The 17,714-nt window shown below is 41.2% G+C and overlaps 2 protein-coding genes across 2 annotated transcripts in view; one reads left to right on the top strand and one right to left on the bottom strand.

Annotated features, from left to right (window-relative positions):
- Positions 1-39: 39 nt before the first annotated feature.
- Positions 40-5,817, top strand: pccb (propionyl-CoA carboxylase subunit beta). Its single transcript, XM_085390663.1, has 15 exons — positions 40-315; positions 857-976; positions 1,069-1,137; positions 1,230-1,286; positions 1,415-1,528; positions 1,742-1,852; positions 2,036-2,144; positions 3,358-3,478; positions 3,557-3,638; positions 3,733-3,856; positions 3,942-4,049; positions 4,258-4,358; positions 4,677-4,775; positions 4,861-4,960; positions 5,070-5,817. Exons 1-15 carry the CDS (start codon positions 70-72, stop codon positions 5,189-5,191), a joined length of 1,683 nt encoding a protein of 560 aa, XP_085246789.1. The 5' UTR covers positions 40-69; the 3' UTR covers positions 5,192-5,817.
- A 1,966-nt stretch (positions 5,818-7,783) lies between these two features.
- The window catches only part of stag1a (STAG1 cohesin complex component a), a 37,765-nt gene continuing 27,834 nt past the window's right edge, over positions 7,784-17,714 (bottom strand). Inside the window, exons 10-32 of the mRNA XM_085391161.1 lie at positions 17,513-17,636; positions 17,238-17,336; positions 16,995-17,074; positions 16,479-16,586; positions 16,273-16,387; positions 16,025-16,142; positions 15,685-15,788; positions 14,427-14,519; positions 13,789-14,082; positions 13,621-13,691; positions 13,168-13,336; positions 12,620-12,712; positions 12,276-12,450; positions 12,008-12,147; positions 11,563-11,664; positions 11,304-11,452; positions 10,707-10,835; positions 10,306-10,508; positions 10,013-10,181; positions 9,780-9,896; positions 9,525-9,639; positions 9,344-9,424; positions 7,784-8,358 (exon numbers count right to left, since the gene is read on the bottom strand). Of these exons, the coding sequence (XP_085247287.1) occupies positions 8,335-8,358; positions 9,344-9,424; positions 9,525-9,639; positions 9,780-9,896; positions 10,013-10,181; positions 10,306-10,508; positions 10,707-10,835; positions 11,304-11,452; positions 11,563-11,664; positions 12,008-12,147; positions 12,276-12,450; positions 12,620-12,712; positions 13,168-13,336; positions 13,621-13,691; positions 13,789-14,082; positions 14,427-14,519; positions 15,685-15,788; positions 16,025-16,142; positions 16,273-16,387; positions 16,479-16,586; positions 16,995-17,074; positions 17,238-17,336; positions 17,513-17,636 (2,872 nt within the window). The 3' untranslated portion in view covers positions 7,784-8,334. The remainder of the gene's footprint in view (positions 8,359-9,343; positions 9,425-9,524; positions 9,640-9,779; positions 9,897-10,012; positions 10,182-10,305; positions 10,509-10,706; positions 10,836-11,303; positions 11,453-11,562; positions 11,665-12,007; positions 12,148-12,275; positions 12,451-12,619; positions 12,713-13,167; positions 13,337-13,620; positions 13,692-13,788; positions 14,083-14,426; positions 14,520-15,684; positions 15,789-16,024; positions 16,143-16,272; positions 16,388-16,478; positions 16,587-16,994; positions 17,075-17,237; positions 17,337-17,512; positions 17,637-17,714) is intronic.

The raw sequence follows: 17,714 nt of genomic DNA, 5'->3' as shown, positions 1-17,714 counted from the left end.
GGTGGCGCCCCAACGCTGGCTTGTCAACAGACATTAAACACTAAAGAAGAAGAGCTTACACGAACAGCAATGATGGCGGCCATCAGTGTTGCTCGAAGCAGTTGCGGACTGATAAATGGTTTTAAGGTGTCCTTAAGGAGCGTGGCGCGAGTAAAATATGGCGCAGTATCGGTAACAGTACCGCAGACGAGTTTGCATCGGTCGTGCCGCTGGTACTCCGTCAGCCACCTGTCCGTTAAAGAGAGGATTGACCAGAAGCGAGAGGCGGCACTGCAGGGGGGAGGTCAGCAAAGGATAGAGGCACAACATAAAAGGGTAAAATCAGCTATCGCAGACCGAGGCTGTTATTTTTTATATATTAACACATATTTCTTTTAATTGTATAATATCATATGCTTCAAATGCATTGGCAGCCAGGAGGTTGGTGCTTTAAATGTCAGGCGCAGGGGCTTGTTTGTTTTGCTGGTCTCTCTCACACCTCTTAAACAAAAGTTTATTATTATCATTGTTATTATTTGTTTTAGCCCTGAAAGGGTTAATTTTATTTAAACAACAAACTTCACAATAACAAATGTTTTTAAGGTATATGTAATGATTTATTTTATGAGATTGGGATAAACCTCTGACAATTAAACAGCTCACAAACTGGTAAGGGATTAAATAAGACCTGACAAATTAGGGAAGTAAACTCCTATAAAGAGGCAGCTTTGCTTATGGTATGCAACACTTGAAACATTGATCTAAAGCAACCAGACATTTCAAAACCATAGCTTTTGCAGTGTGGCAGGCAAACTTTCTGATCGGTGACATATCTGATGCATGACTGTAATAAATTTACCATTGTGATGCGGTCCAGGGTAAGCTGACAGCCAGGGAGCGAGTGCAACTACTGCTTGACCCTGAATCCTTTGTAGAGACGGACATGTTTGTGGAACACCGTTGCGCCGACTTCGGCATGGAGCAGGACAGAAACAAGGTATCAGGTCGTGCACAAATACCTCTTGCAGCAGCGTGTTTCTTATTTTGCGACATTTTCAGTGAATTTTGATCATTTTTTTTCTCTCATAGTTCCCCGGTGACAGCGTTGTGACAGGCCGAGGTAGAATCAATGGCAGGCTCGTTTATGTTTTCAGTCAGGTACAGTGTTCATTCATTGTACAGAAAAACTATATGTGGCAACTCGATTTTATGTGACAATCTCTTTGTCTTGCACTCTGTGTTTTTTGCAGGACTTCACAGTTTTTGGCGGAAGTCTGTCTGGAGCTCACGCACAGAAGATATGTAAGGTATACAGATGTTTCACAGTAACATTAAACATCGTGTTTGTCAGCTGTGAGCAAGTTAGCATCTGTATGGGTGTGTTTGTCTTTGGTCATTTCCTCATTTGATGTGCCACTTTTAAATCTGTGGTCAGATCATGGACCAGGCCATGACGGTCGGGGCTCCGGTAATCGGGCTGAACGACTCTGGAGGAGCTCGGATCCAGGAAGGAGTGGAATCTCTAGCTGGATATGCAGATATATTCCTGGTATTTCATTTATATATTTTTGTGCAGACCTTTTCATGTAAATCAATTTTAAAATGTCAAGTTTTGCACCTGACGATTTTTTGAGCTCAGAAGCTTGAAGCCCTAAATTCTTTTCGGTTTAACATTCCACATAAATGGCGGGAGTCATGTCCGTAAACTCATCATCAACAGCTGGTGTCGTATTTCTGACACTGTACGTGTTCTTGTTTCCAGAGGAACGTGATGGCTTCAGGAGTCATCCCTCAGATCTCCCTCATCATGGGTCCGTGTGCAGGAGGAGCCGTGTACTCTCCTGCTCTCACAGATTTCACCTTCATGGTTAAGGTATGTAGCTGACACAGTAAAATCCACTGTAGGTAAAATATTAGTTTTATGCTATTTAAGCTGCAAGAAATATGAAAAAGTCCTGAAATATTTCCAAACTGGCACGCAAATGCTATTTTGTGTTTAGAGAAGAGATGCATTCAATTCCAATAAGCACAGAAACATTTGTGTTTGTGTGTTTAGGACACGTCATACCTGTTCATCACAGGGCCTGATGTTGTCAAGTCTGTCACCAATGAAGATGTGACTCAGGAGGAGCTTGGTGGAGCCAAAACTCATACCACCGTGTCCGGTCAGACTCTTTTTAGATGTGTGGATGTTGAAGAGTTTTGTAAACTAAGCTGTAGCAATCACTGGTGCTTTACCAGCACTGGCTTTAGGTTTGTCATATTTACCAGTGTGAGCCTGTCTTGAGCCACCCTTCATTTCCACCTTTGGGGCGATTGTGGCTCAAGAGTTGGGAGTTCGCCTTGTAATCGGAAGGTTGCCAGTTCGAGCCCCGGCTTGGACAGTCTCGGTCGTTGTGTCCTTGGGCAAGACACTTCACCCGTTGCCTACTGGTGGTGGTCAGAGGGCCCGGTGGCGCCAGTGTCCGGCAGCCTCGCCTCTGTCAGTGCGCCCCAGGGTGGCTGTGGCTACAATGTAGCTTGCCATCACCAGTGTGTGAATGTGTGTGTGAATTTTTTAAACACTTTTAAACACTTTGGCATGCATAAAATTCTATGTTTTGCACTAAGAAGTGATTTCCAAAAACTGAATAAGTGTAGAACAAAACAAGAAATAACAGGCCTAAAAACTATTTGCTGCAAATAAACTGTATGTGAAAGTCATTAAGAAATTGGAAAAAAGAGACCTGACACAGTTTACAGCCATCTGTAAAACACAGTGGAGGATCTTTCGTGGTTTGGGGATGAATTTCAGCCAGTGGTTTTGGAGATTTTGTCTGGATTGATGGAATTATGAACACAGAAAAAGAATGTAGTTCATGATCCATCGTACATGACCATCTGGAAAGCATCTGATTGGCATGAACTTCATTTTTTAGTACAACAGTGATCCCTGCCAACACACAATGGAAGCTGGACCTCAACCTTATTGAAGGAGTATGGGAGAATGTTGACAGAGAATTGAACAAAAAGCTGCCAACATCCAAAGAAGAGCTTTGAATGTCCTTCAGGAATTCTGAAGACTACTTAAAGAAACCTTACTTAAGTTCATGCTGTGTTGGAAAAATAAAGGTAGTCATACCAAATATTGACTTTCAGGCTTGTTAGAATTGTGCAAACCTGCTTTTGCTTTATGCAGTTTTCATTCTTGTTTGCATGTTTCTTTTGCCTATTTTCCCAGCACAATATACAGAAATGAGGGGTGGTTTAAGACTTTTTCACAGCATCTTTTTAAATCTGTTTAGCAAATGAAATCTAATCAAGCATTACTGCTCAAGTCAGGGTGTTTAACTCGTCTGAGAGAAACTCTCGTTAAAATGTCTTATTGCTTTTTCGTAGGTGTGGCTCACCGTGCTTTTGAGAATGATATTGAGGCTTTGCTCAACCTGCGAGAGTTTTTCAACTTCCTGCCACTTAGCAATCAGGATCCCGCACCTATCAGGGAGTCCCATGACTCTAGGTAGGCAGTAACCTTTGCCCTCATTGAACTAATCACAAATCCCATCCTTTTTTGTCTGATGTCTCATTTGTTTTTCAGCGACCGTCTGGTACCATCATTGGACAACATCGTCCCTTTAGAGTCAACTAAAGCCTACGACATGTTGGACATAATTCATGCAGTATGCGCACAAACATACACCTTCTAATATGTACCACAACATCTCATTTCCTTTTTGTGTGTGTTTAAAAAAAAAAGTTCTTTTTCTTAATCAGATAGTAGATGAGAGGGAATTCTTTGAGATCATGCCCAACTACGCCAAAAACATTGTGGTGGGATTTGCCCGTATGAATGGACGCACTGTGGGCATTGTGGGTAATCAGCCTAAAGTAGCTTCAGGTAAGAAAAATATGTGAATAACTAACAGTTAAAAAAAAAAACCCTCAATCCATTCAATCCATTTTGTACTTGTCTTGTTTGTCAGGCTGTTTGGACATCAACTCCTCAGTGAAGGGAGCCCGATTTGTTCGCTTCTGTGATGCTTTCAACATTCCCATCATCACGTTTGTGGATGTGCCAGGCTTCCTGCCAGGTATTCTTGGATAATATCCTCATGCATGTACACACAGGCTGCAGTTATGTGCAGGGCATGTTTGCCATGCTGAAGTTCATGATTTAATCGGTTTAGTTTAACGACCAGTGATTCTCCGGTGAGTTGGATGAGACTGAACAGACCACCTGTAGAAAATCTGATAGTCTGAACCCCTATCCAATAGAACTGCTGTGTTTTCTCTCAACAGGCACAGCTCAGGAGTACGGAGGCATCATCCGACACGGAGCCAAACTGCTTTTTGCTTTTGCAGAGGCCACAGTCCCAAAAATAACCATCATTACCAGAAAGGTGTGTGAGGTTTCTATTGCACATCTGGCTCAGCTGTTTGTTGTATAATGCCCTGCCTACAAAAAGCACCTCCAAGTTCACTGCCACGTTGAACTGCGAGCAGTGATGATAACTCAACACCCCAGTGTTTTTTTTTTTTTCAGAATAAAAGCCTCTGTAATAATTTCACTGGAATCTTTTGTCTGAATCGGCTACAAAAAAACAAACAGCTAACTTAGCATTTTATCAGTTTTGATTATTTTACATCTGCATTCATTTACTGTCTGAAATGCTGCTTGTTGCTGAATTAATCCTTTTATTTTGGTCTTTGCATCCCAGGCGTACGGAGGAGCCTATGATGTGATGAGCTCAAAACACTTGAGAGGAGACGTGAACTACGCCTGGCCTACAGCTGAGGTCGCCGTCATGGGTGCCAAGGTACACATTACCTCTAGGTTTTTTGTTTGTCCCTTTCTCTCTGCTTCCTTTATTTTTACAGTTTTAATTTCTTTTTTTTCCTCAGGGTGCCGTTCAGATTATCTTCAGAGGAAAGGAGAACCAGGCAGAAGCAGAGGCTGAATACGTGGAGAAGTTTGCTAACCCTTTCCCAGCTGCTGTCAGAGGTAAATCTGCTTTTTTTTTTTTTTTTTTTGACTGTTCCTGCTCTTTATCTGCTGACAGTGTATGCGGCAACAAACCGAGTACATCTTTATCCGACTGTGCTTGTTTTAGGTTTTGTGGATGACATCATCGAGCCAGCGACAACTCGCAAAAAGATCTGCCAAGATCTAGAGGTGCTAGCCAGCAAGAAGCAGGTCAACCCCTGGAAGAAGCATGCCAACATTCCTCTGTGAAAATGTTCTCCACACTAACGCTATGGAAAGGCATTTGTATTGACTTTTACATTTCAAATGAAATTGGGGGTTTTTGCAGACAGCAGATCAGCAAACTCAGTTTTCACTGTTTTCTCTCACCCACCTTTAACGGTACCCCGTGATATTGGGAGCCTGTCTATTAGATTTAGTTTACCACTCCACTGAAAGCAGCAAGTGAAGATCACTCCTGATTTCTGTTAAGTATAATTGATTTTGTATTTGGAGCACTTGCAACAAAATCAGAATGTGTATCTTTACTACTTTATAGTTTATATTAAATCCCTAAAAACATCTGAAATAAATGACCCCGTAGTCACACACAGTGGTCATATTGGCAACTACTGTTGATATGGCTATCTAAGAGGCCAGAGATTTAGTGTTAGCAGCAAATGCAAACAAACTAAAGTTTGTTATCATGTGCAATGTTTTCAGAGTTGTTCATATACTATATATCAGTTTTTTTACAGTTGGTGCTTTCAAAAGGCACCTAAAGCATTTGATGTCCTCCATTTAGGTCAAGGAGACGTCCTTACCAACAGGAACTGTGCCTTTTCTCTGTGGCAGGCTCTGTACTGTCATCTGTAAAATAAATCATGGCCTCAATATTCTGCGTGTTTATTCATTTTCTTTGTTTTAAAAGTCATTATTGCCAGAGACGCTGGATCATATCTAGTGGAATCTCAGCCATTCTTTTAAGTGTGCATGATCAGATCCAGCTCCCACAACAGACACACAATGGGATGGAGCTGGTGTAGTCTCATAGTTTAAGGGTAAATGGTCATAGCTGAACCGGTCACAGTTTTCAACGACTTAAAGGGCATAAAGTCTGAGGGCCAGCCTGTGTACAAAATTGATGAACTACACTTAATCGATACATTTTGACTCTGTTTTTTTTTTAAATTTAGTTTCAGTTTCCATAGTCAACTTTGTGTCCATCAATACCTCATCAGGCAAACTATAACATTTTTACTAAACTATCAAATACTAAAATTAAGGATATGGGTTAGCTAAAATATTTTAAATCTAATTTTAGTTAACTATAATAACCTTGCTCTTGGTCACCGTTTTGGCTTTGGCCTCTATGTTCCAGTGAATCTTAGCGTTTCAGCTTGCCAAGGCATTATGGACAATTGTATCCTTCCAACTTTGTGTAGACAGTTTGAGGAGACACATTTTCTATTGTAGCATGACTGTAACCTACTAAACAAAGCAGGGTCCATAAAGGCATAGTTGGATGAGTCTGATGTGAAGAAACCGGACTGACCCATGCAGAGCTCTGACCTCAACCCCCATCAAACACCTTCAGCTTGAACTAGAATGGATACCGTCAGCCAGGACGTCTCGTCTAACATCCAGGTCCGACCTCGGAAATGCTCTTCTAGATGAATGGGCAAAAAAAGTCATGCTCAGGTGGCTTAAGACTTGTCTATATATTGTACCTTCGGTTAATGTGTGCCTATTCAGAAGACCTATAAGATATAAAACTAGGACTCTGACAAAGGCCTAATATATTCAATAATCTAAAAAAAAGAAATCCATATTGTGGTTTTAAGGAAGGTTAACTGTTCATTCTTCACATTAAACACACAAGTGGAAAACTGTATCTGACAACAACAGACACCAGCCCATGAATTGATTACAGATTTTATTTTATTAAAAAGAATTTAGGTTCACAGAAAAAAAACAAACAGGCTTTTACAGTATTTTGGGGCAAATGATGTCAACTGCACTGCAGAAAAGATCCAATTGTCTTTGATTTTTACAGGACTGCAAACCAGCCAGTGAATAAAGGTTGTAAATATTGAACTGGGGTGGTGGCGGCATGGCTGAACACATTCAAAACACATTCAAACAAATCTGTCATACATAAAGATCCATCACTGCACTGGATATGAACAACAAGTTTTCCATCTTCTGAGTCTGTTAACACTGATTGCAGGTAGCAAAATGTTTTCACCTGTAAAATGAACAAACTGAAGAGTGAACTGCGAAACGATTGCAATCAGACCTACAGCGCTTGGAAGCTGGTATCATCGGTATCCGTTGGATATGACTTACAGGTGTGGAGGGGAGGGGCTAGAATATACTTTTTAGTATGTAGGCCACAATTTGGCAACAAACAAGGTACATATTCAAGAAAGAGCTGTACAAACATCAGACAAAAACAAAAACACACTTGATTTAAAACTTTAGTACTAAAGCTACAGAATTGAAAATATGTCTTTTTTTTTTTTAACTTTTTTAAAATTAGTTCAAAAAGCCGCTATTTAGGGGTTGGAGGGTTGTGTGTGCAGAAGATTTAAGGTGTGGATTCTCTCCGTGGTCGGTCAGATGTGCATCTTCACTGTTAAATAACACAACTCTCTCTTTGCTTTGACACCACATGCACACACGGCAGCTGCATCACGTCCTCCAGGTCGGTGTACAGCTGTCGACCTCTGTGTGCACATCCCACTGCCTAACCGAGGTCACCACCAACACTTCACACGCATATCACGCACCAGCACCAACACATACGACGACTCAGAGATGGCAGAGAGAGGAGACGGGGCAGTGGGTGGTATTAAGAGCAAAGATATAGAACATTTAGTTGGATTTAAGATGGGGTGAAGTGCAACACCAAAAGAGGGGGGTGGGGGCTGTACAGAGTGTTACGCTGCAGACTGGGAGCCGAAGCAAACAACTGTACATGTGTGTAACGGGGGGAGGCGAGGGGGGAGGGCTGTAAAAACTGCGAGTACTTGTCGGCCGGCTGCAGGATTATGCAGCCAGAGCGCCATCAGAGGTACTGCTAACAAATGCTAAACCAACAGGCTGAAGAGGAAGAGGAGGAAGAATACAAGCAGGACAAGGCTCTTGAATAGTTCAGACTACACTGTGGATCCTCCGATCCGCCTGACTGAAGAGGGCGGATCCTTGCCTCCAGGTGAGATCCTGCAGTTTCAGAAGATCCTCTTGAAAAGCATCCTTCCATCATGTCTTACAGAGAAAGAAAAGTACTTCAAAAATGATTTTTTTCTTCATCTTACGAGTCTTGATTGGCAGGTGATCTGGGCTAAACCTTCCTCTTCCGTTTACTCCTGATTAGCATCCTGATCTTAGGATCTTTTCCAGTTTCCAGATCAGAACATGGGCATGCTGAATCCCTGGAACAATGAAGAGGAGAAAGTCAGAAAACCTTCCCCCCCAAAAAAAGAAGAAGAAGAAAAAGTACATGCTCTATATAAAAAGTGCAGCAGTGTTTGCTCTTTTGCTACTGAAGTTCACTTTATATGCAGGGACTTTAAAATCTCACCTTTATGTCTGTACTGTGAAAAAGCCAAAATGCTTTCAGAATAACTTAATTAATTTTTAATCAGTGAAACTGATTTTGATGCTTAAAATTGTTGGTTTGCTTAGCCATTTCTAAGATCAAAAGTTCTTAATTACCACGAGAATTAACTAAAATACACTTTGATGCCAGAATTTTGGTAAAAATATTCCAAATGTTAACAGGTGTTATTGTTCCAATGGCAACTTTTCAGAAACTATCCATCCAACAATTGTGCTGATTGATGAAATGCATCTATTTGACCTCTACTCTGGCTTTGGATTTGACCTTCTTAGAAGCAGGAACTGAAATCCGCTGGTGCAAATTTACAGTACTTATTTTTTTAAAATACTAATATAATACTTTTCATCATTAAATAGTCTGTTTGTGGAACATCTATAAGTGAAACCTGCATGTCTATATGTCATAATATTGTGTGTGCATTGTTAGATTGAAAGCCCTTGTTTGAATTAATAAAACTACATAAAAAACTTTAAGTGCTCAGCTGAAGTAAAAAAAAACAAAAAACAAGTAACCATAAACAGATGACATAGAAGACATAAGCTTATAATCTGTGATTAATGCACATGAGTGTAACGTATGAAAAAATTATATATCTTGGAAATGTTAGCCAATCAGATATATTTTAAACAGAAGCTGAAATTTGTTAGAGAAAGGACTTCTTTAAATCAGTTTTTCTGTGCTTTTGAATGCTTAATTTCTCCTCTTATCCTTCATTACCTATAGTCTAACTTATTACTATTTTATTTTTATTTTGTTCAGTTTTCTTTTCGATATTTAGTTGGCAAATCATAACTTACCGACTCATCTTCAATCATCGCTGCAGAGTCAAAGAAGTCCGGTCTTAATTCCGCTCTTTCACGTCTGTTCCTTGAAGGTGGCTGTAAAAGGTCAAATATTTTGTAAGAAGCCATGTCACAACCAGAACGAGAAAAAACCCCTGAAACCTCGTATCAACTAAATGAATAGTTTATAACTGACCAGGTCGATCACCATGGTGTCTTCAAACTCCTCGTTCATGTCCTCCAGCTGGCCCCGCGATGACATCATCACATCTTCAAAGATTGGCTCCGCGTCATCCTCCATCAGCCCACGCCTGAAAGGGAATGCCAGGTTACGATATTTTGGTTACTGTGACTTTTAGGGTGGATAAAGGTTTGGACAGAATTTGTGTTTCCACTTTTACCCAACATCTTCACAGTACGCTTACGGTTTATGAGCAAAATACACACTTACACAGTCTGCCGGACACCCTGATTGCTGCGAGACTTGATGTAGTTCATGCCTGTTCGGTCCTTCCTATTCACCTCTTCTATCTTCTGCTGGCCGAGCCATGACATCTGCATCTGAGGACTGAGGACAAACGAAGACACATGTCCATTAGTTCTGCTGCTGTCTTGTAACTTTAAAAACTGGGCTAACGTTTCTATGTGCATGTGCACCTACGGACAACATGTGCATGAACCCACTTGTGTACGTAATCGTTCTCTGATCCTGGCTCTGAGTCTGGGTCAGGCATGTGCTCTGCTGGTCTGTTCTCTCTGAGGACTGTTGAGGTGAGCTGAGGAGTCTGAAGTGCCCCGGGTGTCTGCAGGGTGTCATTGCGCATCATCCACGAGCCCTCTACGCTACTCTCCTCTGAATATGAAGCAAACAGAGTAATTTCAGTTTCAGCAGCAGGAGTAAGTGTCTCATCTCCTTTAAGAGATCAAGTTCAGTTAGGCCACCCCAATAAAATGGGCAATCCTTCATCTCTGCTCACCCTCAATACGTTTCTTGTGGAGTGGCGGTCGACCCTTCTTGCTGCGGACTGAGCCGGTCTTGCTGCTTGAGCCTGACGTAACAGACATGTGGTCCTCGTCTCCTCCTGTCAGCAGGCTGTTTCTGTAGGAAATCAGCGGCAGCCACACGTCCTCCCGACGCTCTGACATCGACTCTGACATGAACTTCTCCAGGTACGAGTGGCTGTGGAGGCAGCAGCATTTTATAGCATTATCCTTTTTCTTTGACACAAATCCCGTTGGGGTTTTGTCAGGAAGGCCATCCAACATAAAAACTGTGCCGAATCAAACATGTGGAGCTACCAGCTGTGGTGGAGCAGGGGAACATAGGTATATAAAAGCTGGAGTATTAGCTGATGATAAATTGGATTGAAGTACTTACACTGTCTTTTTGTCCTGGCGGATTAATTTCGAGGAGAATTCACTCAGGACTTCCAGGAAGGCCAAGTTTATAGGAGGAAACTCTGGTCCTCGAGGATTCTGGTACTTAAATGCAAACTCTATTCCATCCCTGACACAATGGAAAGACAACAGAGAGGAGAAACAATGAGAGATGACAATAAAGAAAGCAACACAAAGTTACACGAGTACTACAACTTTACAAACAGTTGGTGTATATAACAAAGACTCTTTTAACCTCAATCTACCCTGATTAATTATTAACGGTGTATTTTTTGTACTAACTTAATTCATGTAACTTTAAAAGCAAATAAAAACTTGTGTCTGCTTTATGCTTCCTATGTGATTCTAAAACTGGTCGGTAAAAGTTTACTTAACGTTTTGCTCGCAGGCTTGAATAAGTTGTTAAAATTATTTAATTTCACATCCCGAACATGCAAGAATTAACCAAAATCCTGCATCAATTATTGGTATTTCAATGTAAAGACAAATTGGAATCACTCATACTCTTTTAATTTATGCTACAAGTATCAATCTACAGCTTCCGTTTACAGAGACACCACAGCGCTCGTGATCTCACTTGTGTAGCGTGGCGACAGCCTCTCTGGTCTTGATCTGATCCAGGCCAAAGGTGAGGGCAAAGCGCCGGGCGAGCTCCTTGATGCCGCTCACGTGAGAAGACGTTCGGTCCAGGTTGGGACCCTGATCCTGCAGCAGCTCATTGAACAGCTGCAACACACATATGAGTGCATAGGAGTTAGTGGGTATGCACAGGAGAGCACTTGTAACACAGAAGTACACAGAAGGAAGCTGTGTAAAAAGCACCATCACTGTCTCACCTGCTGCAGACTGAGGATGAGTGTCTTGGCACAGAGGATTTTGTCCGTCTGTCTGGTTTTACTGAGAGTCTCCTTGATGATGTCGCCATAGTCATTATAATACTGAGGCAGAGAAACGAAACTGTTAATTCGCCCAAGTTGTCTGAATTAATGCACTGAATCTCATATCACACTCAGATTTGCATCAAAGGTAAATTTAGGTGAATTAAAACCATTTTTTTTCAATTCCACAGTAAATCAGCTCCATTGTTGTCTCAGAAGTAGCCACATTTATATCATAATGCTAACATTAACATAAGTGTCAGAGCGAAACAAAGATATTGTTACTAGTACTGAAATTGTTGTGATGGCTTTTTATCTCACCATATTTGTTTTTTTCCAAAGTTTTCTCTCTTTTAAACTATCAGCTGGTTATTATTTTTCAGCATGCATGCTACACACAAACCTTCATATAGTGTTTGAAGATGTCAGCAGCAGCAGGCATGTCTACAATGTCGTAGATGATGAGTTTACAGAAAGCTGCAAGCAGGTTTCTCCTCTTATGGAGAGCCTCGATCTTGTTGGCTTCATCCTCCTCATCTCCCTCTGCAGGCACAAAGACAGTAGTGGACAACAATGACAAAGCTCCCTACCTTCTCTCAACCTTAACAGTTAAAATCTTCTTGGATCTGAAACAGAAACCACAACATGATCCGATCTAACTTCTCTCTCACCCATGCTCTGACTCTCATCATCCTGGTCGATGAAGACGTGGTCTAAGACGAAGTTTAGCAGCTCGTTTTGCAGAGTGCTGTCTGGGTTAAACACCAGTGGCTGGAGGCCTTCTCTGCCACCAGAAATCAGCTGGTGACTGAAGATCATCAACAGGTCACAGAGAAGCATGAATGCCTAAACAAGAAACAGCAATATTGTCACAGCTTGACCAAAGAGTCAATATTTCAAAAAACAAAATAATGATATGTAGAGATAACAGAAAACATGCATCCTTTACATAAATCGAGAGACAACGTTGATTTCAAAGCTTTTCTGTTACTCGTGACACAATAGCATCTGTTACCTGCTCTTTAACCGGTGTGTTGACATTGGACAGGCACTGCTGACACACTGCCAGGAAAGACTTGACCACTCTCCTGAGAGCCACCAGGTCATCCTGCACACAGGGAACATCACACAGACATTGATAATCAGCCAAAATAATGAGTACTTTAGCAAGAGTCGCTAATGAACAGCTGTGACAGTCAGGCTAGCTGTCTTTGTCATCCTATCAGTATGAATGAAGGAATATTATGAATAATAATTCAGCAACACTTTTGATGTTTTCAACAATGTTCCAGATAAGTTATATCCTATAATGGGAGCTGAAGTCTTGGTAAGGTGTTTAAGTGTTAAATGAGACAGATTTGGGGTGAGTCCCAGACTGAGGACTGGGGCTGTCTGACAGTGAGATGGATTTCTACACTAAGCCACCCCGCTCTGCAGAAATACAGATAAGCTCTTGTCCCTCTGGGCCACTGATGCTTAGACATGGCAGCATTCACTCTGAGCCACTGACCAATGATAAAGCTAAACTCTGAGTGCGGTCTGTTAGTGAGGCCGGTTGAGCACCTTGCTGGGAACCCCCTCTGTGATCTTGACCAGCTGCCACAGGATGGAGTAGTGGGAGCACTGCAGGGCTTGGACAGCTATCTGCTCTGGCATGGAGCCCTGCTCGATGCCCGCTTTCAGCAGCCGGTAGCAATTCCCAAACAAATCCCATCGTGTCAAATCATGGGCACTGAAGGAGAAAACGAGAAGAGCACACAATGAAATGATCACATTTATTTGGTGGAAAATTTCTTCCAAAACACTGAATGAATGAATGAATGAATGAATGAATGAATGAATGAATGAATAATAATTCTTACAATACAAAAATGCGAACTAAATGTCTCCCTACAGATTTACACAAACCTTATCTGGTATGCTAAGCTAATAATCTCAGATTCTGTAATGATTGTCAGCCAAAGTAACCAATGATAATAATCCATATTTTTATCTTGAAACAGCTGCAGATCATACTTGTGGAAGGCTGTGAGTCGCTTGAGTGTAGATAACACATTGTAGATATCGTCATCGTCTGCCTCCTCAGCCTGCAATAACCAACATCTGTTAGTATACAAGACTCAAATGGGCACAAATAGTGCCCGGTTTCTAATAGTCTACCCAGCCAGCTACTTTGCCCGATACCTCTTGCAGCAGCTCTTCGACCGAGTGTGCAAAACGATCGGTCATCTCGTCAATAAGCTGTGATCGGGCAATGTCCACACGGTTCATGATGGTGTACTCTTCAGAGCAGAGGATGCTATATGTCTTGCTGCAGGCCTCAAGCACATCGGCCTCTATGTGCTTCTCCACAACCAGACGGATCTGCTTTAATAAGGCGTCCAAGTGCTTCTCCATACGCCCAGCGCTGTACACGTCCAGGTCAAAGTACTGGGGGATTTGCAGCAGGTTGGCTACCTTCTCTGAGTCTGCCTGGTACTTTGGGCAAAGTAACGGAGAGATGAGAATTAAATAAAGATGACAAAAAAAAAAAAAATAGTGTATGAGGGAAAAAAAAGTTACAAAACTAGCACAGAAGGACTAAAACGGGAAAGAAAGACCCATCAATCAGCATGCAACGCTTGGCTTCTGTTTCTCAGTGAAATAGTGAGTGACATTTTACACATATAGCCAGCAGACTTAAGAGATTGAGGGCGCAAAGTATTCAGCAGCAATTCTCACAAGCAGATCATTTATTTTGACAAACTGATCGGTCTTCTAGCCAGGTCATTTATCACTGGTCTCTCCCTTGATGGCCATGGGCAAGCTAAGAAAAGCCTTACCTTGGACAACAGCATGGGTAAAGCCATGATGAAGTGCTCTGTCAGTTTGTTCTTATCATCTATCTGGGTCTTCCTCTCCTTTGCTGTCAGCACCTGGACAAAAAAATAAATAAATATATATATATATATATATATATATATATATATATATATATATATATATATATATATATATATATATATATATATATATATATATATATATATACACACACACACACACACACACACACACACACACACACACAAACACACCCACACACATCAATGATTCTTTTGTTGGGACCAAAAACTGAATTATTTTCCCCTCTTCATATGACCAAAAAAGGTACTAATGAGTAGGAAAATTCTTACTATTTCTGTGTTTAACAACATAACATATTCACATAACGTCTTGCTAAAATTATTTGCTGTAGTTTTATGCACATAATTACATATTTTAAAAAAAATCTGAAAAAGTGGAGAACAACAAAAGTTCAATACAACAGAATCAAAAGTACAGATGAGCACATTAACACAGACTCTGGTAAATAAGGTGGCTGCTTTTACACTTAAGTATAATACATCATCACATTTCAGATCACAGTGAATTCCTCTTCAACATGCCCACTTGGCAGGTACAGTCATGTGAAAAAGCAGGTTTTTACTGGACTCCATACAGTCCTGTGAAACCCTAAGTTCACTTTGTGATACAAAAGCTTGTAGAAACACTTTTAGCAGCTGTAATTTGAAGCAATCATTTTCTGTGGGGGAATTTTGCCCCACGTGTCTTTACGATCTTTATTCAGTTCATTAACGTTTGCGGGTATTTCTTTATGCACAGCTTTCTTGAGATCCTGCCACAGGATTTCATTCAAGTTGAGGTGTAGACGTCTTTACATATTGTGTTGTCGATTTTTGCCTGTGATGTACTTCTAGAGTTGCAATTTTTGAAATCTCTCTGAGATTTGAATGCTGTGACCTTGGGATGAATTTTCTGGAATGCCCAATCCTGGGAGGACTGCAGCAGCGTTAACACACACCTCATATTCTCCAGACCCGCAAACTACCAGATGTTCAGCTTTTATAGATGTGCTCAAACTTGCTGATGACCCATTAATCAAGTGGATCTGATTAATAGCACCTGGCTCGTACTCTCCCCGTTAACTCATATGGAAGCAGTAAAGGTTATCACATGACTGTATAAGGTTTCATCTGCAACATTCAAAGTGAATACTCTGAGTGTTTCTGGAGTATGATATGTGTATACTTTACACACCCGTTTGCCAGTGCCTCTGCCAACAGGTGGGTGTGCCTCTGCTGCCTGTCGGATGGTGCACACCATCAGCTCGATCAGCGCACTCTCCTGCCTGTCAGACAACACTACAGGGAAAAACAGAAGACGTTTGAGCAGAGGAGAGACAAAGACACAGGAAACAAAAGAGAAACCGAATGACAGCAAAGGTCGGAAACAGAGAAAAGGATTAAGGGAGCGAAGAGTTTCAGGGAACAAGATTTTATTACATCATCTCGTCTCTCTGGTTCTCAGCGGTTGTATTTTATTTGATTCAGCTTCTCCCAAAGGAAATAAGATCAGTGTGAAATACTGTGTGCCTTACTCTCTTCTCCCTGCACGGGCTCCTCCAGCAGCAGTTCAGTCATACACTCCCAGTCTTTCAGCAACTCTTGAGAGCTTTCCCACAGAGAGTCGACAAGGTAAGCTGCATGCTCGTGGAGCTACACACAAAATCACATTGAAAGAGACTTCAATCTGCAGGCATCATTCTGGAACTACTTTGTGTTTGTGAGTGCCCAACATCTAAAACACACAGTATGCTGATAAGATGTGTGTTTTCATGAGCGTTACCTCACTCTCCAAAAAGAACAGCACTAGCATACGGATGAGATTCCCATTGGGACTGCTCCTCCCTCTGCGTTTAGCCAGCGCTTCTTCTGCTTGCGGGTCATGGCGACTGAATAATCTGTCAGCGAGTGAGAAACAGACAGAATAAGAGTTTTACAAATTGAAGACTAACAATGTTATTACACCATAAATGCCCTAATTAGACTCACTTTCTGTGAAGAAACTCTCCAGCAGCAACAGCGACCGGCCGGTGAGCAGAGTACACCAGGTGGTACACATTCTCACAGTCCTCGTTGGACAAAGCATCTTCACTGCCCCTGCAGCAGACAATTTGCACACAGGTTAATCAAGTTTAAATCAATCAGAGCTGGTTGTGAGAACAATATTAAACACGGGAAATAACTGAAAACGCCCAGAGGATGAAAGCAATAATTAAAAATTAACAAAATATTGCATATAAAAAGAAGTCAAAGGAAATAGCAATCAAAAACTATTAAACTAGTTCACAGTAAACTACCAAATCTATTTGTGAGTGTGACTGAGATTCTCTCCTCAGCTAAAGTAACCCAGGAACTGAGTGTTCAGTACATGATAATCCTCGTCTTAAGCATGTGATGATAGCCAAAATATAATCTTATGCTAAAATGCTGACCAGAATCTAAAAAGAAAAAAAGAGTTTCATATGTAGGCATGCAAAAATACAGAGAAAGATCAAAGCTACTCACTGCAGAATGAGTGTGACCAATCTAATGGCCTCTACAGCCACGTCATACTCCTTATCCAGTGTCATTGATACTATTCGGTCCTGCCAAAACAGATAAAGTTGAGCAGAGAAACAACTGCAGAGAACTAGAATAAATAAGGAGAAACAAAAGAGAATTCAGAAAACTAAAAAAAAAATCTAAACACTGCCCATGTCTACTGTGGAGCTATAAGAAAGCAGCCTCAGTTCTCGCTGCTAGCGTTACCTTGAAGCGGTTAGTGAAAAGCTCTAGTTTGGGGAACAGTTCTCGGTTTGTGTACAGGTTCTGCAGAGCCTTCAGGCACTTCAGACGCACTTCTCCTTGCTAGAAAAAAAACAAATAAATTGGTTCAAGCAGGCCAAACATCTTAAATAAAATCCTGCTGTGGTGGACTACACATCTACCATTCTGTATCTGTGAAAATATCATTCATCCCCTTACATTAAATCCAGTGGTAAATATCAGCCAAGGGTTGTACAAAAACTCCTAAATTTGCTTACTCTATCATGTAGAGTCCAACCAACATATTTTAGGTAACTATCATTAAGAAATGCGTCGCTGTACATCTTCATCCACACGCCGATTTCCTCAATACAGATGGCCCGAATTTCAGCGATCGCATCCCTACAAAGTAAGAAAAACAGAATCACCAAAATACTTTCAATATTGCTCTTAAATCCTCATCACTAAGGAAGGGAACAT

Source organism: Rhamphochromis longiceps, linkage group LG19, assembly GCF_057381845.1.
Source record: "Rhamphochromis longiceps isolate RC_006_pf linkage group LG19, R_longiceps_female_GT1.1, whole genome shotgun sequence".
Lineage (NCBI taxonomy): Eukaryota > Metazoa > Chordata > Actinopteri > Cichliformes > Cichlidae > Rhamphochromis > Rhamphochromis longiceps.
The sequence above is the reverse complement of the archived record's forward strand: the minus strand, read 5'-3'. Positions and strand labels throughout refer to the sequence as shown.

Bases quoted from the DNA above. Each gene is read 5' to 3' on its own strand.
- pccb (XM_085390663.1), top strand. From the start codon at position 70: ATGATGGCGGCCATCAGTGTTGCTCGAAGCAGTTGCGGACTGATAAAT. The intron at 977-1,068 runs GTATCAGGTCGT...TTTCTCTCATAG, and splicing joins TGGAGCAGGACAGAAACAAG to TTCCCCGGTGACAGCGTTGT. The intron at 2,145-3,357 runs GTCAGACTCTTT...GCTTTTTCGTAG, and splicing joins AACTCATACCACCGTGTCCG to GTGTGGCTCACCGTGCTTTT.